The 26,377-nt window shown below is 41.0% G+C and overlaps 1 protein-coding gene across 1 annotated transcript in view; it reads right to left on the reverse strand.

Annotated features, from left to right (window-relative positions):
• Window positions 1-10,763, reverse strand: part of LOC107572116 (neurexin-2-beta-like) — a 101,638-nt gene extending 90,875 nt beyond the window's left edge. The window contains exon 1 of the mRNA XM_016258531.1: window positions 10,246-10,763. Coding sequence (XP_016114017.1) covers window positions 10,246-10,576 — 331 coding nt within the window. The 5' untranslated portion in view covers window positions 10,577-10,763. The remainder of the gene's footprint in view (window positions 1-10,245) is intronic.
• Window positions 10,764-26,377: the final 15,614 nt, after the last annotated feature.

The following is a 26,377-nucleotide window of genomic DNA, read 5'->3' on the forward strand; positions in this document are numbered from 1 at the left end:
AGAGAGAGCGAGAGAGAGAGGGAGAGAGAGCGAGAGAGAGAGGGAGAGCGAGAGAGAGGGTGAGAGGGAGAGCGAGGGAGAGAGAGGGAGGCGATCACGGAAACACACGCTGGTTACTGGTTTCTACTCTCGATGACTAATTTAGTCGCAGTAAAACCTAGTGAACCACTGTTTCACACACATTCACAACCACAGGAAACCAGAGATGTTCCTCTGAGAAACAGCAGTAATCTCACGTGTGTTTCTCAATACGAACTCAATCGCTTCTCATCAAATCATCTGAGCAGGTTGTCAGATGTCTGTCCCTGATTTAGTTTCTTCAAATGAATTTCAGAATTAACACCAAAACTAACAACTGAGGGCTCTCTGAATTCTCTTGAGAATATTCTAGAATGGCTGAATGTTCCATTTTAATATAATACCAAATACATAAATGTACTAGTAACTATGATAAAGATTATGCAACATAGGGGTATTATACTGTACATCACTGAAACGGAAACTAAAACCTTAAAAAATTATACATAAAAAACAATTGACAAAAACACGACAACATGACTAAAACTTTAAATAAAACTGATTTAAAATATTCATAAAAATTACAGTAGTGCTGTCAAACAATTAATCGTGATTAATCACATCCAAAATAAAAGTTTTTGTGTACATAATATATGTGTGTGTGTGTGCACTGTATATTTATTAGCTATATACAAATACACATACATGCATGTATATATTTAAGAAAAATATCTTATCTATTAAATATGTATATATATTATATGAATATAAATACATATAAATAATATTTTCCCAATAACAGCAAACGGGAGTTGATTTAGACTAGGTACTACTAGAAAACCAGCCTAGCTACTTCATCACAGCACACAGCAGACTCTGGTGAACACACACACACACACGCATCATTCGCTCAGCATCGACCCTGTAACAAACACTGTAATTCCTGAGCAGCGCTGAAGGTCTTTCTGTCAAACTGAAGTCAAACACACACGGGGAACCAGAGACTCACACAGTTCTTGGCTCCCCTCTATATGACAAGGACAAAATAAAGCTGAAATCTGCTGGACTCGATCCAGTGAACGACTCGCAGCGAATCCAAATAATGAAAGAGCCGCAGGATCTCTGACCGGACGCTTCATCCGAAAGACAGACCATCTTCTCCAAAGAGCTTTCTGAACACTGAGAAAACATTTAGTCTGATTTAGTGAATCAATTTAGTGAATAAGTGGTTTAGACAGTTAGGTGCCTGATTCATTATCATTAATCAATTTGAGAAGAAACAGAAATCATTCCATCAATAAAAACTCCAGTTAGTGTTAATTAAGCATGTGTGTGTGTGTGTGTGTGTGTGTGTGTGTATGAGTGTGTGGTGTGTGTGTGTGTGTGTGTGTGTGTGTGTACGTTTAGAGCATACTTGTTTTGGAGCAAATGTCCTCACTTATATTATGAAATGCTTTGACAACCCAGTAGTGGGACATTTGACTGCTCCTCACTAGTTAGAAGGCATATAAATCAGACAGAAGATGTTGTTGATGTAAATCCAGAGTTCTGCACATTTTTGTGATGGGTAAGTTTAGGGGTCGGAGTTGGTTAGCTGATAGAAAATATCCTTAACCTGATAGAAAATCAATGCAAGTCTATAACATGTCCTCACTAAGAGTGTGTGTCTGTCTGTGTGTGTGTGTGTGTGTGTGTGTGTGTGTGTGTGTGGTGTGTGCACTGTATATTTATTAGCTATATACAAATACACATACATGCATGTATATATTTAAGAAAAATATCTTATCTATTAAATATGTATATATATTATATGAATATAAATACATATAAATAATATTTTCCCAATAACAGCAAACGGGAGTTGATTTAGACTAGGTACTACTAGAAAACCAGCCTAGCTACTTCATCACAGCACACAGCAGACTCTGGTGATTAAAGATATGGACTCAATGATCTGAAGAGCTTCTGAACAACAATCAATTGTGTGATTCATTTTAGAAAGCAATTGCTTTCTCATCATGTTTGGCGAGAGAAGCATCACCAGAGGTCGATAGAAGCGCCGAGAGGAGAAGCTGTGGCTCATCACGAAGAAGAGAAGACGCATCAGATAACATGTGGATGATAAAGATCTCAGCGGGACACGGTTCTCTGGACGGAGGACGAGACGAAGACAGATCTTCTGCCACTGAAGACCACAAATCTGAGCAGCACTGAAAGATTTCATGGGTTCATTTGGTTATCATGGGTCAGTTAACCCATGCTGGTAACCCAGGAGCTATTCCCATGGGTCTACGGGAACAAACATCGTTTTTCATTGAAAAAAGCAAAACAAAAACTAATTACATGGTTGATTTATGAAAGAAACGCATGGAGCCGTTCAGCTAAAAATAAACATAAAGGTGTAAATATGAGACGGCACATTGAGCTGTGCAGAGCCGGCGTGATACGAGCGTGTAGGAGGAGCAGAAGTGGGTTCGTTAGACACTTCTGATGCAGATTAATCCCACTTACATCTGATTATGGTTCCACACGACAGAGACACAGCGATGACGAGAGACGAGCGATCTGCAGGAGCTCATGCAAACATGCTAAAGCAGTGCACGACGCTCTGAGACGTCTGCAGGTGTTCCTGAGCTTCTGCGAGCGAGTTCTGAAGAGCTGCTTTTGAAGTGCGTCTGAGAGGCTCGTGTGTGGAAGGCAGATTTGGTTGTGCGAGTCGTATCTAATCTTCACCGGATGGGGTCTGGACCTGCTGCCGGTCGCTCACCTGCGTCCCGCCGCAACAAAAGCCAGCGGGCACACGGTCGCAGGAGTAACGCGATTACACACACCTGATCGATTGAGTCTGGAGACGACAGATTGAATCAGTGACTCATAAACACATTCATACGCAGCATCGATCATGACGCTCTCCATCCACGTCTGTCCATTAATCAACAGAATTAAACAGAAGCAGCGCTCCACTCGTCACTGCTTAAACGAGTGCGTGTCTGTGTGAAAAACATCATCAGATTCACACACACGTTCAAACAAGAGTGTTCAATAGCCCTGACTACAGACCGCATGATCAATATCCATCAATACTGACCTTGAACCTCCGCTGGGCATCAAACACACACCATCAGTCCTTCAGATGAACCGCTGCTCATTAACATTCTCTGATCACATCAGCACATCAATCCTGCTGTCTTCTGCCTGCGTTTCAGCTGCTCTCACTAGCAAACACACATCTCAGAGAAAACTGAAATATGTTAAAACAATAATGCTTTGCTGACAGCAGCACTGGAGCTGCATGAACTACACCTGATCGTCATCATCTGAGCTCACGTCTAATTCAGAGTGAACATCTCTGCTCAAACGGATCAACTGCTGACACGAGCCCATCTTCTGAGGAGTGCTAATCACTGCAGCTGTGTGTGAGACACGCTACACACACCCCGGCACGACTGCAGAGGGTGATGAAATATCTCCCAGGATCCTCACGGAGAGGCCGGCTCCATGTGGGCTTGCATCAGCAAACGCTGCAGAAACAGCGCCCAAGGACACGAGCAGCAGAAGCCAACACTGCGCTGACAGACAGCAGAAACACAAAACACCGCTCTGGACCCTCATCAAGAGCTGCACACCTTCAGCTCGCCAGTAACTGTATTATCACCCAGCTCTACTCTGCTATATAGATAATATATAAATCTATATTTGTAAATAGAAGGCATCAAGAGATATTATAAACACTAACATCATGATTTTCTGTAAACACAGCTAACAGGAAACGTTCTCTCAAAGTTACAAACAAATGTTCTGGTCTTTCATAATTTTATCAAAACATTAGCAGAAGAACATTCAAGGGTCAAAGACGAAAAAGGGTTTTCAAGCATCAAAACAATAAGTGTAATACAGCTTTGAATTAAAGCCAGCGGGCACACGGTCGCAGGAGTAACGCGATTACACACACCTGATCTGTACGGCCTTCCCCTTCCATTACACGCTCCGCCAACACGCCAGCAGAGGAAACGCTCGCTTATCACGACTGTAGCTGCAGCCGCGCAATACTGACGGTCTGAGCCAGACGGTGCTGAGATACACACATCCAGCTTTAACTTCACGTCAGAAGATCATTCAATATACAGTCAAAACAAAATCTGTTCAGACACCTTCAACATTTCTCACATTATCACGGTTTATTCGCTATAGTTAATGGTAATAAAATATGCCAAAACTCAGAGCCAGAACAAATTCATCTTGATAATGTCAGATAACGTTGATAGAGAGGTATGTGATGGATTACAATCAACCAAAAATTATTTAGCTGTTTACATATTTAGATATATTTACATATTTACCAAGCAATGCTTGATTTTGTTCAGTTTGTGGTGTAAAAAGGTCACATTAGCAATTAAAGAATAAACACTTAAGCAAAACATGTTCAGATCAAAGTGTCGCACGCACACACACGCACGCACGCACACACACACACACACACACAATTTGTAAATAGAAGGCATCAAGAGATATTATAAACACTAACATCATGATTTTCTGTAAACACAGCTAACAGGAAACGTTCTCTCAAAGTTACAAACAAATGTTCTGGTCTTTCATAATTTTATCAAAACATTAGCAGAAGAACATTCAAGGGTCAAAGACGAAAAAGGGTTTTCAAGCATCAAAACAATAAGTGTAATACAGCTTTGAATTGTTGTTGTTTTTCAATACGTTAGAAAGTGTCCTGTTTACTTTTTTGCACAAAAAATAAATATCATACATTTTTGCCATGATTTACAGAAAACAGCCACTAAAATGTCATTCGGTGTAACAATCTTGTCAGGCATATTTACCACAATAATCAGTTTATGATATATTAAAATAATAATAATTAATACTTGCAATTTTAAATTTTTAAACTTTGCCACAATTCAATTTTGGCTATTTGTCAGCAATAATTTTTTACTCATTTAAAATGCAATATATTTTAGTATGCTCACTTATTCTTTTATATATTTTAAAACATACAGGTCAGAATAAGTATGTTGTTTAAATTTTTACATAAATATAAGTGTTACACTGAATGACAATGGAACATTATTTCACCCACATTTTGACATTTTATTCTCCCAAAACTTTAAAATCATAAAATACATGCACAACTTTCTCTCCACAGCAAATGTGATTCATTAAAGGAGCAGCCTGCAAAAGTTGATTATTTTCAAGAAATTAACCTTTCGAATGCCTTCATTTGCTAATCACACACTTAAAATGAATCTCATTTATGAGGCCATTTGAAGAAACACAAACAGTTGTGACTATTTTCTCCTCATTAATTGTGTTTCTTAAAATAGACTCATGAAGATGTTTATTAAAGCAGCTCCACATTTCATATTAAAGTTTTCATGAGCAGTTCAGCTGTTTCCACACTCAGAATACACGAAAGAAACACATTACATCTGTTATTTTATCAGTGCTGTTAGTTCAGTCAACCATCACTAGTACTGGTGCTCATAGTGACCTGATCAAAGTTCTGACACTGAGTTAAACTTCAGCAAGCAACACGTCCAGCAGAAGATCAGGAAAACACTGTAGCATCCTCCCAAAACTCTCTGACAACGGCATAACACCCTAGCAACCACCCAGAACACCCAAGTAACTGCATGGCAACACCCTAGCAACCACCCAAAACTATCTAACAACTACATATCATCCTAGAAACACCCTCTGGACGTTTTATTTGCATTTATTGTTCTATGTATATCAAATCACTTTTGATGTGGACATTTAAATGTCTTTGACCCTTATACAGCAGAATGTTTTATTTCTGAGATGTTTTAGTTTAATCTGGAACCAATGTTTTAGTTTTCACTTTCTTATAATGTTTGCCAAATGATAAATTATAAAATGGAAAAAAAGTTAAAATGAATAACATTGTAGTGTATAATGTATAACAAATGTATGTTAAAATTTGACTTGACTTTAACTATTAAACACTTCACAATCAGAGCAAGAGTTAAACTAAAAATCCCAAACGTATATGACTTTACTAAAGGAGACGTTTAGCAGAACGTTCACGCTGCTCTTTCCAGATACTAACCAGCAGATGAACTCCAAAAATGATCATAAAAGCACCATAAATCAATCTAAATAAACGAAACTATAAATGTGTAACAAACTATACTATACAGACACACGAATAACTCCTGAATCATTCTTGCATCTGCTGTCTGAATCTCCTGGAATGTGTAATAGAGGGAGATATTCATGAGGTGCTTCAACACTTTCGTCAGCTGTGTTGGATTGATGCTGGTGTAAATAAAACACACACAGACATATAGAGCGGGCGGTCGTGTGGAATTATGGGTAGGGGTGGTTTGGACACAACAGCGCACCCTGAATGCTAAAATGACTGATCGAACTGTTATTAATGAAGAGCTCTTAAACAGCACCAGCCATCATCCATCAGTTCTCATGTGATTTTTGACATCAAACCTGATATGAATGAGAAATGTGACGTTCTACTAAAGAAATAAAGTCATACGGGTTTGTTATTGATTGATTCCTCCAGGAGACGCCTGCGGTCAGACATGAACCGGCGTTCACACCCGATGAACTGGAAACGCCATTAACACGAGGCGGTTCAGCACGGGGTCAGTGTTTAGGGGACAGACACTCTCATCCTGCTCCGAAGGTTTCAGCGAACCTACCAGCCGGAAATCTCAGAGAATTATCATTTTCATTTCTCTCAAGCTGTTTTCTTGTTTTTGCTCTCCCCGAGGCTCCTGCTGAACGTTCACCCGGAGCCGAGCGCGAGCTGTCAGACTCCAGTGCGTTTAGGGTTCCACGGGATGCCGCTGTGTTAATTATGCAAATTCAAATAGCTATGCACACGAAAGATGCAAGAGAACTGCAATCTGATTATGCATGCAATGACTAGGGAGAGGCGGTTTGTGAGCACACGCTGAAAAACAACATTTCCAAAGGGGGGAGGAAGAACCATTTTTGGTTCCCCAAAGAAACTGAGTGAACAGTTCTAAAAATAACTTTTTTTCTAAGCATGAAGAATATTTTAATAAGATCATGTGGTTCCAAATATGTTTAAAGGGGTCACACTGGGGGGGATCTTCATCATTATAGGGTGGTTGTGTACACACACTGCCAACACACATTTGGTTCAAACTACTTTCAAAAGTGCATGTAGCATGCTAGCAACCACCCAAAACTCTCTGACAACGGCATAACACCCTAGCAACCACCCAAAACTCCCTTACAACTACATAACACCCTAGCAACACCCTAGAAAACACCCAAAGCTCTCCAAAAAAAGTGCATAACACTCTAGCAACCACCCAGAACACCATCGTAACTGCATAGTAACACACTAGCAACCACCCAAATCTCTCTAACAACTGCATAACACCCTAACAACACCCTAGCAACCACCCAGAGCACCATAGTAACGGCATGGCACTACCCTAGCATCCATACAAAACTGTAGCGACTACATAACACCCTAGCAACCACCTTAAACTCCCTAACAACTACAAAACACCCTAGTAACCACCCAGAACACCCAAGTAGCTGCATGGCAACACCCTAGCAACCATCCAAAACTCTCTAACAACAACATAACATACTAGCAACCACCCCAAAACTATCTAACAGCTACATAACACCTCAACAACCACCCAGAACACCCAAGTAACTGCATGGCAACACACTAGCAACCACCCAAAACTATCTAACAACTACATATCATCCTAGAAACACCCTAGCAACCATCCAAAACTCTCTAACAACAACATAACATACTAGCAACCACCCCAAAACTATCTAACAGCTACATAACACCTCAACAACCACCCAGAACACCCAAGTAACTGCATGGCAACACACTAGCAACCACCCAAAACTATCTAACAACTACATATCATCCTAGAAACACCCTAGCAACCATCCAAAACTCTCTAACAACAACATAACATCCTAGCAACCACCCCAAAACTCTCTAACAGCTACATAACACCCTAGCAACCACCCAGAACACCCAAGTAACTGCATGGCAACACATTTTTGGTTCCCCAAAGAAACTGAGTGAACAGTTCTAAAAATAACTTTTTTTCTAAGCATGAAGAATATTTTAATAAGATCATGTGGTTCCAAATATGTTTAAAGGGGTCACACTGGGGGGGATTTTCATCATTATAGGGTGGTTGTGTACACACACTGCCAACACACATTTGGTTCAAACTACTTTCAAAAGTGCATGTAGCATCCTATGACCCCTTTAATGGAGGCCTATTGTGCCCCTTTTTACAATATGTAATATAAGTCTCTGGTGTCCCCAGAATGTGTCTGTGACGTTTCTGCTCAAAATACCCCACAGATCATTTATTATATCATTTTGAAAATGTCTTTTTAGAGTGGAAGCAGAAACACGCTTTTTGTTTTCGTGCATGTCTCTTTAAATGCAAATTAGCTGCTTATCCCCGCCCCCTTTTCCAGAATAGGGCTGTGCCTTTACAGCTATTTCCTCACATACTCTGCTAAAAAACATCAGTTTGGTTTTGATTATCATTTCTATCGTGCTGAAATCATGTGTTTTAAACCATATGAGTTTAAGCTTCTGATATAGGGGTTTCTGAGCGCACACATCTGAAGCACACGCACAGAAAGCGGCTGTCATACGACATGCAAGTACTAAACTAAGTTTGCGTTCATGTCTTATTGCACTTAAACTGTCAAATACACTCAAGTTTATGTTAAAAACACAAAGGAGCTACAAAAACAGTGGGTTATATCTGTGAAGGTAAACAGCTGGGAAATAAATCACATGTTTATTTTAGATCTGTGTGGCAGCAGCAATATACAGTAAATAAATCAATAAATGCTCTGCTCTCTCGTCTCCTCTGAGGCTGGGACTCTAAACAGTGTTCTGTGCTCGTCTCTGCAGCCAAACACAGAACAGTTAGCATGTTTTACTCTTTCGCCATGGCATTAGAGCTGCTACACCGCTTGCGAAAACACAATAACGGCACCGTGGATGGAAACTTACAGATTAAGGGGCGGTAATATTATAATACGATCCCCTTTATATGTCACAGGGGAGTGAAATCTGACGCATTTGTTTTTCACAAGCTTGCAGAGAAAGGCTAACCAAAAATATTTACTGGGTTGTTCTTTTTCACGTTTTCTGGGTTGATAGATGCACTAGGGACCCAATTATAGCCCTTAAATATCAGATTGTCATGATATATCACCCTTAAGGTTCTTCATGGAACCACTGATGCCAATAAAGAAACTACTTTTAACAGTACAGGTTTGATTTCCAAACACAACCAGAATGAAGCGGGTTAGAAATCCACTGTCACATGTGAACAGTGCCATGGACACGATCAAACAGAAGAAGAGCTGAGAACCGATAATCACTGACATAGATGCGGTTCAGGACGACTGACTGCAGCGTGACGACATAAACACAGAATACATTAGGCAAGAAAGAACGAGAGGAGGAACAAATATAGAGACACAATGGAGGACATCTCAGAGCGAGCAGATGAAATTCAGACAAAACACGACAAGTGTTAATTCCAGTGGTGCCGGTGAGTAACTGTGAGGAGTCTCTATTCATATCACACATTAGCATTAAACTGCATTGGGAACTGACAGACTCTCTACAGTGGAGCTTCTACAAGCTCAAGCAGCACAAAGGAAGATTATTCCTTACATAAATCTGGGTTTATAGCCATGGCCCAGAACTCGCCGTCACTGAGCTCACAGAAGTCCGGTTTCATGGCTTCCTGTAGCTCAAACTGCAGATCAGCGGTTCCCAACTACATTCCTGGAGGCCCCTCAACACTGCACACTTTGCGTATCTCTTTTGTCTGACACAGCATTTTCAGGACTTGGAGTCTCTGTTAATGAGCGGATGACCTGAATCAGGTGTTTGATTAAATGTGCAGTGCTGGAGCTCCAGGATCAGGGTTGGGAACCATTGCTGTTGATCACGGTTGAGTTCCCAGGGATTGCATAAATCGAAAAAAAAAATCCTTGAATGCAATGTTAGTTGCTTTGGACAAAAGCATCTACACCAGGAAGTCACTAATATTCCAAAACACATTAATTCACTGGCTGCTGGAGAACAAGCCCGTGGCCTCTACCATTCACAAACAGAGTCATTTACTGAGCCAAAACTGAAAAAACATAGACTCCAGAATCACACCTTCCTACACTGGCACCTACCGTGGCTTCCCCTCGTCAGGAAGGGCATCCGGTTGATGGCGATGGGCACGGTGCCGTGTTTGTTGTGGAAATGGTGAACGTGATGTGTGGTGCTCAGACTCGACGATACTCTAGCAGAGACCGCTGGGCCTGGGAAGGCGAGCAGCGATAGGGACAGAACCAGCCGCCATAACCCGGACACGCTGGTCCAGAAGACCCGGGGCGGAGCGACAGCTGGGGCTCGTGGGTAAAGCACTAATCCACTGGCCAGAAGCAAAGCCCTGAGGGCAGAAGAGAAAGGGGGTGGGGCCTCCATGCCACGCCTCCTCACGTGACAAAAACAGGAAGACATTTCAGACCGAGCCGGTATCCATGGTTTCTAGATTCCCGCAGCTGGGAAAAACGCCTCGATCATGTGGAACACAAAATATCTTGGTTGTTTAGGATCAAGAAAACTGCAAACCAAAAACAAACAAACAAACAAAAAAAACCTTCAGGAATTAAAAAGACAATTCCAATTTCCACGATGCAATCCAACGGTCAGGACAACTACCCTTCAAAAACTGCATTAATAATCATCTAGTTAGATCTGCATTGAAACTCAAACACCCTAGCAACCATCCAAAACCTACATAACACCACATCAACCACCCAGAACACCCAAGTAACTGCATGGCAACACACTAGCAACCACCCAAAACTATCTAACAACTACATATCATCCTAGAAACACCCTAGCAACCATCCAAAACTCTCTAACAACAACATAACATCCTAGCAACCACCCCAAAACTCTCTAACAGCTACATAACACCCTAGCAACCACCCAGAACACCCAAGTAACTGCATGGCAACATGCTAGCAACCACCCAAAACTCTCTAACAACAACATAACATCCTAGCAATAACCCAAAACTCTCTAACAACTGCATAACACCCTAGAAACCACCCAGAACACCCTAGCACCTCCACAGCAACACAGCTCCATAGCTCAGGTGGTGTTTCTGAGCACATGATGGTTTGCTGAAGGTTATTCGCTGGTTTCACATGAAATCCTACGGAAGCGCAGTCGGAGCGTCGCTGCAGTCCGATCATGTGATCGTGTTTCATAAAGCAGAAGCTCAGCGCTGTAGAGGAATGTGGGCCGCAGCTCCAATCATGAGATCTCAGGAGAATCCGATGAGAAACGTCTGAGTCAATCTAAAGAGGCTCTGAGTCTCTCTCAGATCTTCTGATGAATCCGATCAAGCGTATCTCCATCCTTCTGTGTCACTTCCTCTTCCATTCCTCATCTTTCACATGGGCTGCTACTGTCAGCCTTCCCACAATCCCCCTCTGCTCTCCTAATGAGCTTCTCTCCTCTAACGAGTTTACACTGAACTCATCACACGCAGCTGGAAGAGGCACACGTGGGCTTATGAAGCAGACACCAGCGTTCACTAAATAAATCTATTAATCATATTAATCAGAGTAAAGGATCTCCTGTCGGCTGATGTGTTTTACAGTCAGCGCTGCTCGTCTGATCTGAATCTGTGAGTGTGTGTGTTCAGACGGATCTTTAGAGCTGGTGTTTTCACTCCACTGCTCTCTGAATCTCTCTGTCACACGCGAGTGTTTCGCCGCCGGTTTGGGCTTCTGTCGAGATGTTAATTTAAGGCTGAGGCTAACAGCTTCACGGCTCATTCCACATGATCTGCTTCCCTGCAGCGCGTCTGCGTCTCTCACAGCACATCTGTAACTGTCTAACGTCTCCAGACATGAAGTCCAGCTGAAGTTTCTGACTGATGGTAAGAAAGATCCTGGAGGACGAAGGAACACAGCTCAGCTCAAACTTCAACGAGAGAAAAAAACATTTCAATTATAATTAATTAACTTTGATTCCCGAGCGCAAATTACTACGGAGGAGTTCATCTCAGTAATTACATCACGTCAATTATTTAAATTAAGAGCACAATTAGTTACATTCATCAATACTTGCTGAGAAACTCTGAAATGGAATTAAACAAACAAAGAAAAGATTGTAGCAGATGATGGTCAGATTATTCAATACAGCACAGATTAATTAGTATATATTAAATAATAGCATATAATATTAATAATAGTAAAGTGTATGTTAAATAATATTTTAGCATCTATCTATCATCTATCTCTCTATCTATCTATCTATCTATCTATCTATCTATCTATCTATCTATCTATCTATCTATCTATCTATCAGTGCGTTTAGGGTTCCACGGGATGCCGCTGTGTTAATTATGCAAATTCAAATAGCTATGCACACGAAAGATGCAAGAGAACTGCAATCTGATTATGCATGCAATGACTAGGGAGAGGCGGTTTGTGAGCACACGCTGAAAAACAACATTTCCAAAGGGGGGAGGAAGAACCATTTTTGGTTCCCCAAAGAAACTGAGTGAACAGTTCTAAAAATAACTTTTTTTCTAAGCATGAAGAATATTTTAATAAGATCATGTGGTTCCAAATATGTTTAAAGGGGTCACACTGGGGGGGATCTTCATCATTATAGGGTGGTTGTGTACACACACTGCCAACACACATTTGGTTCAAACTACTTTCAAAAGTGCATGTAGCATCCTATGACCCCTTTAATGGAGGCCTATTGTGCCCCTTTTTACAATATGTAATATAAGTCTCTGGTGTCCCCAGAATGTGTCTGTGACGTTTCTGCTCAAAATACCCCACAGATCATTTATTATATCATTTTGAAAATGTCTTTTTAGAGTGGAAGCAGAAACACGCTTTTTGTTTTCGTGCATGTCTCTTTAAATGCAAATTAGCTGCTTATCCCCGCCCCCTTTTCCAGAATAGGGCTGTGCCTTTACAGCTATTTCCTCACATACTCTGCTAAAAAACATCAGTTTGGTTTTGATTATCATTTCTATCGTGCTGAAATCATGTGTTTTAAACCATATGAGTTTAAGCTTCTGATATAGGGGTTTCTGAGCGCACACATCTGAAGCACACGCACAGAAAGCGGCTGTCATACGACATGCAAGTACTAAACTAAGTTTGCGTTCATGTCTTATTGCACTTAAACTGTCAAATACACTCAAGTTTATGTTAAAAACACAAAGGAGCTACAAAAACAGTGGGTTATATCTGTGAAGGTAAACAGCTGGGAAATAAATCACATGTTTATTTTAGATCTGTGTGGCAGCAGCAATATACAGTAAATAAATCAATAAATGCTCTGCTCTCTCGTCTCCTCTGAGGCTGGGACTCTAAACAGTGTTCTGTGCTCGTCTCTGCAGCCAAACACAGAACAGTTAGCATGTTTTACTCTTTCGCCATGGCATTAGAGCTGCTACACCGCTTGCGAAAACACAATAACGGCACCGTGGATGGAAACTTACAGATTAAGGGGCGGTAATATTATAATACGATCCCCTTTATATGTCACAGGGGAGTGAAATCTGACGCATTTGTTTTTCACAAGCTTGCAGAGAAAGGCTAACCAAAAATATTTACTGGGTTGTTCTTTTTCACGTTTTCTGGGTTGATAGATGCACTAGGGACCCAATTATAGCCCTTAAATATCAGATTGTCATGATATATCACCCTTAAGGTTCTTCATGGAACCACTGATGCCAATAAAGAAACTACTTTTAACAGTACAGGTTTGATTTCCAAACACAACCAGAATGAAGCGGGTTAGAAATCCACTGTCACATGTGAACAGTGCCATGGACACGATCAAACAGAAGAAGAGCTGAGAACCGATAATCACTGACATAGATGCGGTTCAGGACGACTGACTGCAGCGTGACGACATAAACACAGAATACATTAGGCAAGAAAGAACGAGAGGAGGAACAAATATAGAGACACAATGGAGGACATCTCAGAGCGAGCAGATGAAATTCAGACAAAACACGACAAGTGTTAATTCCAGTGGTGCCGGTGAGTAACTGTGAGGAGTCTCTATTCATATCACACATTAGCATTAAACTGCATTGGGAACTGACAGACTCTCTACAGTGGAGCTTCTACAAGCTCAAGCAGCACAAAGGAAGATTATTCCTTACATAAATCTGGGTTTATAGCCATGGCCCAGAACTCGCCGTCACTGAGCTCACAGAAGTCCGGTTTCATGGCTTCCTGTAGCTCAAACTGCAGATCAGCGGTTCCCAACTACATTCCTGGAGGCCCCTCAACACTGCACACTTTGCGTATCTCTTTTGTCTGACACAGCATTTTCAGGACTTGGAGTCTCTGTTAATGAGCGGATGACCTGAATCAGGTGTTTGATTAAATGTGCAGTGCTGGAGCTCCAGGATCAGGGTTGGGAACCATTGCTGTTGATCACGGTTGAGTTCCCAGGGATTGCATAAATCGAAAAAAAAAATCCTTGAATGCAATGTTAGTTGCTTTGGACAAAAGCATCTACACCAGGAAGTCACTAATATTCCAAAACACATTAATTCACTGGCTGCTGGAGAACAAGCCCGTGGCCTCTACCATTCACAAACAGAGTCATTTACTGAGCCAAAACTGAAAAAACATAGACTCCAGAATCACACCTTCCTACACTGGCACCTACCGTGGCTTCCCCTCGTCAGGAAGGGCATCCGGTTGATGGCGATGGGCACGGTGCCGTGTTTGTTGTGGAAATGGTGAACGTGATGTGTGGTGCTCAGACTCGACGATACTCTAGCAGAGACCGCTGGGCCTGGGAAGGCGAGCAGCGATAGGGACAGAACCAGCCGCCATAACCCGGACACGCTGGTCCAGAAGACCCGGGGCGGAGCGACAGCTGGGGCTCGTGGGTAAAGCACTAATCCACTGGCCAGAAGCAAAGCCCTGAGGGCAGAAGAGAAAGGGGGTGGGGCCTCCATGCCACGCCTCCTCACGTGACAAAAACAGGAAGACATTTCAGACCGAGCCGGTATCCATGGTTTCTAGATTCCCGCAGCTGGGAAAAACGCCTCGATCATGTGGAACACAAAATATCTTGGTTGTTTAGGATCAAGAAAACTGCAAACCAAAAACAAACAAACAAACAAAAAAAACCTTCAGGAATTAAAAAGACAATTCCAATTTCCACGATGCAATCCAACGGTCAGGTCAAGCACCCTTCAAAAGCAAAAAAAACTGCAATAATAATCAAATAAAACTGCTAGGTTAATCCAACTAATAAACTACAAACCTCCAGTTAGATCTACATCGAAACACAAAAGCAAAGAAAAGCATCAACCAAACTAGAATCCTCCCAAATCTGATGAGTTGATCCTCAAGTTTGCCAAGAGGTTATCCATCCAAAGTCCAGAACGCTAGTGCCGAGACACACGCCATCCTGGAAAACTCCAACAGACGGAGAAATCTTGAATTAAAAACAAAACCAACTGAAGAAAAACAGAGAATGAGCTTCCCAAGGGACGGGAGGAGAAACGAGACACAGAGAGAGACGTTTGTCCAAACGATGGATTCTTCTATTAGATTATCAAACCTCCAGAGACCAGCAGAAAACACAGAGACGTGAGCTGAAACCAGAGACCAACCAGAATAAATCGACAAGGAGGGACTCCAGCCTCTGGGACGGAAACAAGGATCCGGCCGTCTCTTCTCAGCTTCATCACCGAATCCAGCCGCTCCTCTTCCCTACGTTCCACGGTTCTGATTAACTTTATCGTCCTGTCGGGGTAAATCCGTTCTCTCCATTCGTGCTCAGTCCCGGTATTCTGCGGAGGAGAGCTAATGAAACGGACCCTGCAGCATCACGGGCTCCATCCTCTCGCCTCTACACTCAGCTACAGTGCTCCGCTTCATTAGAACAGTTCAAACAGGGACATTCAGTCAATGATTTCATGACAAGATTTGATGAATCAGAGCAGTGTTTATCTGCGGTAAACACAGTTCAGTTCAGTTCAGATCAAATGCCTGCAAACGCTGAGCGAGGAACAGCAGAACCGAATCATCTGATGAATCACTTCTTCAAATGGTTCATGAATCAGAGTCAGACACAAGCGGAGCAGTACAGAGACATCAGAGACAATTAAAGAGCATTTACTCGTTAAAGAAATGCTCCAGCTCCAGCACGAGTTCAGCTCATTTGACAGCTTTTGTTTCATAGGCATGTTAACGAGTGAAAAATGGCTTACTGACCGTTTCTGTGTAATAACGTGTAAAATATCCTGTCATAAACACTAAAATGACGAAGATTTAAAGGGCTCAAATAATATTCAAGATTTAACTGAATAACTGTACGTGCTTGTATAAAACAATATACATTTCATCCCTATTTACAGTTTTTCTCAGTGGCTTTGGTGCATTTCTCAGATCAGAAATGAAATGCTCAAAACTACTTGTTCAACCTCCACATCTTCTAGTCACTTGTGCTCATCATAAAAGCAGTTTCTCATTTGCTTTGGTACATTCATGCAAATGATTATGCATATGTGTCTGTGGTTTCCTACAGGATCAGCTGCTAATGTCATGTTGCTCAAAATGTATTGTATAGTTCTCCTAGCAGTAGTCTTACGCTCAAAACATCTAGTCATTAGTTCATCGTATAAGCAATTCAATGCAAAATGGTTGATCTAGTTGTCATAAACTGTCAAGCATATTTTCTACACATTTGTATTAGACTTTTTTGTAAATCTTGTTTGTGAACAATGACACAAGGACTTTTCATTCTGATGGCACTGATGTGTTCATTGACATAAATACTTGCTTTTGAGAGATGAACTAAAGATTTTGAGTAAGTTACAGGCTTTTGCAGGTAATCCATCGTGTGCTGCTGTTTGGACGAATAGTTTTGAGAAATGCACATACTTCTTTGCAAATATTAAGGATGATTCGAGAAATGCACCAAAGTGACTGAGAAAAACTGTAATTCTGCTGTAAGTGCTTCACTTCACTGTTTTCTCAAAGAAAATGAGTTTATGTAATCATAACTTGTACAAAACCTTCAGCAAATAGAACAAATCAATGAGTCAGCAGTGTAAAACACGGTAAATGATCACCACACGCCTACACGACAAACACATCTGAATGACTCTATGAATCATTTACAGTCTTAAACCATATGTTTAACTCAAGTCATATTATGAACTCAGATTGAATGATGAATAATAAAGATGTTTGGAATGTATCAAAACAGATTTTCAATATCTAACATAAGACAAATCCTTTTACAAAAAACTACTGTTAAAGTGAGCATAGTTTGAGCGTTAAAGCATATAGTTTTAAAGAGAAGTGAGTCTTCATGAATCAGTGCTCATCCTGAGAAGCCAAACGTCACAATATCTCACAAACGCCAATAAGCAATTAGCAGCGCGAGTCTCAATCAGTGGAGTTAAGCGGCTTACAGCGCCTCTATTAACAGCGTGCGGGTTCTGGATGAACACATCACTGATATTACACGCCGTCCTCATGCCTTCATCCACAGCTCTGACTGATGAAGAAAAACCTTGTAGTAAAAACTGCTACAATTCAGAATGCTGTAATTAAAAAAAAAAACATTAAATAAAAATATGTTATATTGATGCATGCTAATGAAAAGCTTAAATGATGGCAGTTCTGGTGGATTGTCTGTTCATTGAGTCCTGGACATCAGACGCTGGTGGAAATGAGCAGCCACACAATCCTGATGAATTTGACACCAGCGCTGTGTGTGTGTGTGAATCAGGACACTCACACACACACACACACACACACACACACACACACACATACACACACACACACACACACACACATACACACACACACACACACACACACATACACACACACACACACACACACACATACACACACACACACACACACACACATACACACACACACACACACACACACATACACACACACACACACACACACACATACACACACACACACACACACACACATACACACACACACACACACACACACATACACACACACACACACACACACACATACACACACACACACACACACACACATACACACACACACACACACACACACATACACACACACACACACACACACACATACACACACACACACACACACACACATACACACACACACACACACACACACATACACACACACACACACACACACACATACACACACACACACACACACACACATACACACACACACACACACACACACATACACACACACACACACACACACACATACACACACACACACACACACACACATACACACACACACACACACACACACATACACACACACACACACACACACACATACACACACACACACACACACACACATACACACACACACACACACACACACATACACACACACACACACACACACACATACACACACACACACACACACACACATACACACACACACACACACACACACAGACACAGAGTCTGATCATGAGAGCTCGAGCAGAACGGATGCACTTCATTCAGTATAAAGAGACACACATTCATCTTCTGCAGCTGTATGAGAAAAAAATATCTCTTTAATATCTCAAGTCAGGTTAAATGGAGAAAACAACCTCACAATAACAACAATCCCTCAAACTGAGCTCAAACGTCTCTGAAGCGTACTCAAACGTACTGAAGACCGCAAAGAAAAACCATAATAAAGTCAGATTTCATTAACAGCTCGTGGTTTTTCCTCAGATTTCCTCTCAGATCTAATGTGTGTCTCAACACAGACTCAAACACTTCTCAGAAAGTGTGATCTGAGCTCCTCAACAGGGTTTCTGAAGAGTCTTTAAATCATATTAAAGCGCTGCAGGTGCGCGTGATCTGTTGAATCCATCTTACACTATCCTCGGATAAACTCTAACGCATTGCCATTGCTACTTAAGTTACCTGTGACGAGTTCACAGTGGAGCGTTGGATGCGTCAGCGGCACATTTGCATATCTCAATTCCTGATTGGTTGACAGCAAATTTCAAACATTAAATGGAACGATAAAATAACGTTATTAACCAGTTAATGGCCATTTCAATTTTCGTCTCTGTTCGGAACTATAAAATTTGATTTCATTTCTGTTTCTGTTCCTGTCAAAATGTCATTCATTTCCGGTTTTCGTTCCTTGAACCGGTTCAGAGTCCTGAAATCAAGTACCTCTGACTAATTTACTTGAAATGAAACCGGCTGCAGCTCACAAAACAGCATAACTGTGCGTTAAACATATGCTTTATTCAGCATGTACGTATGTAGTGAAACTGGTTCATGTTCCAACATATCAACACATATTAATTAGAGGTGGACTGATATTGGATTTTGCTGATATGATAATAATGTGTCCAAAGAAAGGTGAAAGATACTAGATACTAAAATCAATATATTGAGCGTGTTAAATAATATACTTAGTCTTTCTTCCTGTGACTGGTGGCCTAGAGAGAGTTTATGTTAAATGAAAGGCCAGATACCAGATGTCCAGAAAACAAATTATGCTTAATTCACGACTTTTAATTATAAACTAGCCTAAAACACACTGGGACTCTTGAAATGCATTGGAAATGCATTTAAAGTGCATTAATGATGGTCAACTGCTCATTCAAAAAGATGGAGATGCAATATGCATCTTACAGCATACTACAGTATAAACACCTCAACACAAACACAGTCATAATTCATCAGCAGACCAATAAGTGTTCAGCTGGAATAAATGCGTAGCGTTGATTAATCTGAGCGAGAGCCTGTAGAACGAGCAACAGCACTGAGTTTCGACTATGCAGCGCTCATATTTATTTCATCAAAGGTTGATAATCACATTAAACTGTATCACGAGTCCTGCTTTCCCAAAGCCCTATGAACATGACACTAAAGTCAGAGCGAGCAGACTGATTCTCCGGTGAAATCATCCGTCTGCTCAGGACAGAGAGAGAGCGAGCCTTCGAGAACATCAGAAAACCTTCAGAAAATCATGTTTGTGGTATTGACCGAATCCATCCCTCCCGCAGGTATTCCAACACGGATCAAAGACTACTACACTGTGAAGTTAAAACTGAGCAACCTTTTGGTCTTAATGAAACTTTAAATCTTTCTTTAGAGGTTTTTTGTTGTTGTTGTTGTTCAGTTAAACCCACCCATATGGGCGGTGCTTGGTAATTACCTATTGCATCTTTAATTAATTGTCCAGCTGATTCAGTTGAATCATCTGATGTCTCTGTTTCGTGCCCTGATCTCCTCAAATGTTAGTTAACCAGTGTTGGAATCTTAGATAGTCCAGCCAGGACTGAAACGGTTGATTTTTTTAAAACTTTTTTTGTTTGTGCACTTTAGCCTTTGTTGTCCCCTCTATGTAAATCTTCAGGAATAAACTCGTTTCGTTTGGTGTAAATGTTTTTTTGCCTTGGCTTTTTGCATTTTTCTTCCATCAATGGGAAAGGAAATACTTTGAAATGTGTGTTACGGTGTGCTCAAACCACACACGTGACGTGAACATGTGCATCGCGTCACTCGCTCTGGATTACTCGCGGGATGTTTCTCGTGTCAGCCACGTGAATAAAAACATTGCGTGATTTACATTTTTGTTTCAGTTGCTGTGACAATAATTTTTCTATTAGCAAAACAAGACAATCAGCATTGCTCGAACAAACACATTTACTTTGGCTAAACAAAGCTTGTCTTGTTTACTGAGAAGAACTTAAAAAACTACAGTTGAGAGAACTCAAAAGTCTTACTGCATCATTATTATTCTTTTTTTATGTTTTCTAAACTACTTGTTTTTTACAGTGAATGCTCTCTTCCATTTTCTGATTCAACCAGACGTGTCAGTAAGCTGTTCGCTGATTGGCTTGCATGAGAACGTGTCACGCGAATTTTCCGCTCGAGTTGACACTTTTGAAATTGACCGGAAGACACGATTGAGGCGAATATCGTGTGCTCACGGCAAAATCAACGCGCATTTCGCATCTTTGCATTGACTTTGTATGTAATCTACTCACGGGAATAATTCAATTCAGTTTTGGTGTGAACACACCATTAGACATTGAGAAAGAATGTAAAGAGAACCTGTTTGTTCACAATTAAACTCCACAGAGTAAGATGGCTTTTAATTTAAAGCCCCATTAAATCTGTTTCATTTTTTCCTTAATTATGTGTTCATTTTTTCTAGACTGTGTTTCATGATTTTTCATCAACAATGGTGTAATGGTTTATAAAACTATAATTTTCGACATATAATTTACAACAAAACACTGCATTTTTTTAAAATTCGATGTTGCATAACAGAACTGTATAAATTAAAACATGGATAAAAATACCTTGGTCGTATGATATTCTTTTAAAATGTTATTATTATTACTTGGAGAAGTGGATTTTATTATACAATAGTTATATATTTCTGTCATAATTTCTTCAAGTTAACCTGAGGTTTGTGGTGTAGGTCAGTGAGTTTCGATGTGTTTGACGGTGGGTTTTCTGCTGAAGTGAGTCTCAGAGCAGCTCTGGAGATGAAGTTCATGTGCTCATGTATTGAGACGCAGACGAGTGTGTCACCAGTGTTGCCAAGTCTGTGGTTTTCCCGCGGAACTGGGCTACTTTAACACTGTTGCCGTGGGTAGTTTTTCATGTCCACGGGTTTAAGCAACCCCAATAACAGGATATTTAGCCCCTAAAATGCGCATTTTACCAGGGGAACCCCACCAAAAAACATGTATTTTATCCCCCGGAATGTGGTTATTACCGGGGGACCCCCCTCGTAACGCGATTGGGCTAGTTTTGGGCTAGTTTTGCACACAGATTCACACAGAGACACACAGAACATGCAGATTATTACAGACTGAGGTCTGATACTGTCTGAGCGCTCAGTCTGGATCTGTTTGTGTGTTTTTGTGAGCGACTGCGACACACTGTAGAATATCTGTGTGTCGTCATTCACTCTCTCAGAACGTCTCGCTCCGTATCTGCTGATCACACAAACCTCACATCCACACACAGCTTTCTTCTTACATTATTAATTTATCAAGCATTTCCCTGAAATAACCCACGTCCTAAACCTAGTTCCTGTTGTTCCTGGAGATGAAACTAGGTTAACTTCTCAGTGCCTTCTTAAAGGAACAGTACACCCTAAAATGAGCATCCTATCATCATTTACTCGCCCTCATGTCTTTACAAACCCAAACCCTTTCATTCATCTTCAAAACATAAATTCAGACTTTTCTAGTGAAACCTGAGAGGTGGAAAGTCCAAATAACCAACATAAACGAACCACAAAGGCCATTCAAGTCTATTTGACTTCATATGATCACAGCACATACATTGAGCACATGTAATAGTCTTAATAATGTGACGTGTTGATCACTGTTTAGGTGTGAATGAAATGGAAAAATACAGAGGTTTGCATTTGACACGCCAAATGACAAGAGACAAGTGTGAGCTACGACTGAGAAACACAAACTTCAGCCGGCTCTGAGTCACACAAACAGTGAGATCTGCGTTTGTTTGCAGGATTATTGATCTTGTCCTTCATCCAAAGCGGCGCATCGAGACCTGAGTGCTAACACGTCGTTAGTGACTCTGTGAGGTAGAAACCAGACAGATGGTGTGTGTTCGTCTCCAACTTTTGATTACAGTCGAGTGCTAACAACACCCTAAACAAATGTCTGTTTCACATCGCTCCTCACGGATCAGACCAGCAGCTGCAGAACCTATTAGCCACCGTCTCGTCGGACTCTGAGAGAAACACGTCATAAACAGATGCATCGCCATATACTGCTCCAACATTACTGCTTTACACACAAATACAAGCAAGCACAACTGTGTTCAACATTGATAATAATCAAAAATGTTTCTCGAGCAGCAGATCAGCATATTATACTGATTTCTGAAGATCATGTGACACTGAAGACTGGAGTAATGATGCTGAAAATACAGCTGCGCATCACAGAAATACATTACAGCTTAACACATATTCACACAGAAAACAGCTATGTTACATTGCAATAATATTTTACAATATTACAGTATTTTTATCAAATAAATACAGCTTTGGTGAGCAGAAGATACTTCCTTTAAACCATTAAGAAACTGTAATTATTCCAAACGTTTTGACTGGTCATGCATGTCTCTCTTGTCTTTATCAATTAATGGTAAATAATAATTTAGTTGTATCTTTGTCATTTTAACAAATATTTCAGCTTTAGTTAACAATAATAACCCTGTATCAAATACATACAGTGGGGCAAAAAAGTATTTAGTCAGCCACCAATTGTGCAAGTTCTCCCACTTAAAAAGATGAGAGAGGCCTGTAATTTTCATCATAGGTATACCTCAACTATGAGAGACAAAATGAGAAAAGAAAATCCAGAAAATCACATTGTAGGATTTTTAAAGAATTTATTTGCAAATTATGGTGGAAAATAAGTATTTGGTCAATAACAAAATTTCATCTCAATACTTTGTTATATACCCTTTGTTGGCAATGACAGAGGTCAAACGTTTTCTGTAAGTCTTCACAAGGTTTTCACACACTGTTGCTGGTATTTTGGCCCATTCCTCCATGCAGATCTCCTCTAGAGCAGTAATGTTTTGGGGCTGTCGCTGGGCAACACGGATTTTCAACTCTCTCCAAAGATTTTCTATGGGGTTGAGATCTGGAGACTGGCTAGGCCACTCCAGGACCTTGAAATGCTTCTTACGAAGCCACTCCTTCGTTGCCCGGGCGGTGTGTTTGGGATCATTGTCATGCTGAAAGACCCAGCCACGTTTCATCTTCAATGCCCTTGCTGATGGAAGGAGGTTTTCACTCAAAATCTCACGATACATGGCCCCATTCATTCTTTCGTTTACACGGATCAGTCGTCCTGGTCCCTTTGCAGAAAAACAGCCCCAAAGCAGTAAGAAATACTGCTGCTGCAAATATAACATACATGAAATAACCACCATATAGCATACACGAATCACCTCGTAGCAGATCTATACAGGTGGAGCTGGGGAAGGTGGAGGGTTTCTGAAGCAAGCTGCTCTGCTACGACAAGCACTAGTCATATATTTGAATGTTGAGCAGCGAGCTCATTGGCTACCGATACAGGAGAGAACCTGTGCCATGTGATAATGATGTCATTAGGTCAGATTGAGTTAGACCTATCGGACTGCTCCATCTAGAGTTTCATGCCAGAACTCTGTATTTAATTAAAACAATAATGCATCATTTTATAATGTCATTGATTATGCCTCAATTATGACACTGCTGCATTCTTTAAACTGTTATCCAGATTTGAGATTGTGTTATGTAATTCATCTCTCTCTCTCTCACACACACACACACACACACACACACAGGGAGTCTCTCATTGGGATGTGAATGACGTCGACATGAGTTTGACGAGCTGACCGCGGTTTATCTCAGGTAAAATTCAAACGATAACTTCTCTCTTTGAAGATCTGAGCACACAGTCATCCTGAATCTCAAACGGTGTCCAGCCAGCCAATCTGTCGTTAGAGTTTAGCTGAATTATACATTCATTATGTAAACGTGCAGAAGTCTGACGGAGACTCTGAGAGAGTTTGATTACCAGTAGCAGCGAGTGGATTCATCCATCATTACAGCCAAACCTCATGCTCAACTAGTCTAGTTAACCAGCACTGATCAGCCACAGATCTCCAGCACAATCACAGATCATCTCTTTATGCTTTTATAAACGTCAAACTTTACATAAATAGTGAAGATTTGATGTTACCTACTGCAAAAACACTATTTACACCAGTGACTCAATCTGCTGCTTGAGGATGCTTTCAAACCCTGCATCTGCTAAACAGAGACTTAAACATCTTATCACACACACACTGCAGGCAGAGGGCAAACATTCTGAATGAAACACACACACACACACACACACATGTGTAATATGCTCATGGCTCAATGGAAATGAATTAACTGAATGCTGAAACTCTGTGTCTGTGATTCACTTTGGGGTAAATACAGTAAAAACAGTTAAATATTATTAGAATTTAAAATATCTGTTTTCTCTGTGAATATCTGTCAAATTGTAATTTATTCCTGTGATCAAACATTTAACTAATTGAATATTGCCTGTTCCACAGCAGTTAACTAATTATTATAGTTAACTAAAACTTAAACTAAAACCATTGAAATAAGACCTATATACACAAAAAAAAGACAAAAACACAATTAATACAACTTTAAAATTTAAATTATATATATATATATATATATATTTATATATAAAATATTAAATAAAATACTCATTTAAAATATTTATAAAAACTTAGATAGTACCTCATCGATACTAAAATAACACTAGCCATATTTTAACCCTGCTCATTCTCAGCTCATTTTGTGCACTGAATAAATCAAACTGCTTTTAGAATTTATGCTGATTCTAAGCAATTTGAATAAATGCATTTTGAAAATATGATTATTTAAATAGATGCAAATAGTTAATAATAAGCTGCAATGTGTCACGTGTATGTTCCTGTTTGTCCTTATTTGCGAAACCGCTTGTTTCGCTGCCTTAGCCCGCAGAGATCTCCCCTTCATGGAGAACACTTGGGAATTCTGCGGGCTAGCCACGGTGACGGCTTTGGACAACGCCACGCTCAACTTGCTGTTCTGGATCGGGGCTAATTACCATCGCCTCGTGGACCTCCCAGAAACTACTGGACTAAGCTGGAGGGAAGGGATCCTCTGGTGTCTGGAGAGCGTCCAGCCCCGATCCAGAACCAGCTCGACATCAAGCCCGCCGGCCGCCGCTGACTCAGCGCTCTTGGACATGGTGCTACCTCCAGAGTTCTCGGCTCCTATCCTCACCCCAGAATCCGCTCCAGAAAGTTCTCCTTCATCTCCGCTGGTCCCGTCCAGCCCTCCTTCGTCTCCTGATTCCCAAGAGTTAGCCAGCCCTGCACCTCCAGAGCGCCCCCCAGAATTCCGCCATGGCCTCCTGAGTCCCCTACTCCGCCATGGCCTCCTGGACTGCCATTGCCTCCTGAGTCCCCTGCTCCGCCATGGAAACCTGAACTGCCTGCTCCGCCATGGCTCCCGAAGCTCCCTGATCCGCACTGGAGGGCGCCCTCCCCGGTGTAACTGTTACGGCGCGGGACGCGCCTTCCGTGTATGTTCCTGTTTGTCCTCATTTGGTTTGATTCCTGTTTCCTGTTCTCGTTATTAGTTAATCATCGTTCATTCTGTTCACCTGTTATGTTTCATTATCCCTTTTGTC

This window comes from Sinocyclocheilus grahami, unplaced genomic scaffold, assembly GCF_001515645.1.
Source record: "Sinocyclocheilus grahami isolate Dianchi unplaced genomic scaffold, SAMN03320097.WGS_v1.1 scaffold1701.1, whole genome shotgun sequence".
In the NCBI taxonomy this organism is placed as follows: domain Eukaryota; kingdom Metazoa; phylum Chordata; class Actinopteri; order Cypriniformes; family Cyprinidae; genus Sinocyclocheilus; species Sinocyclocheilus grahami.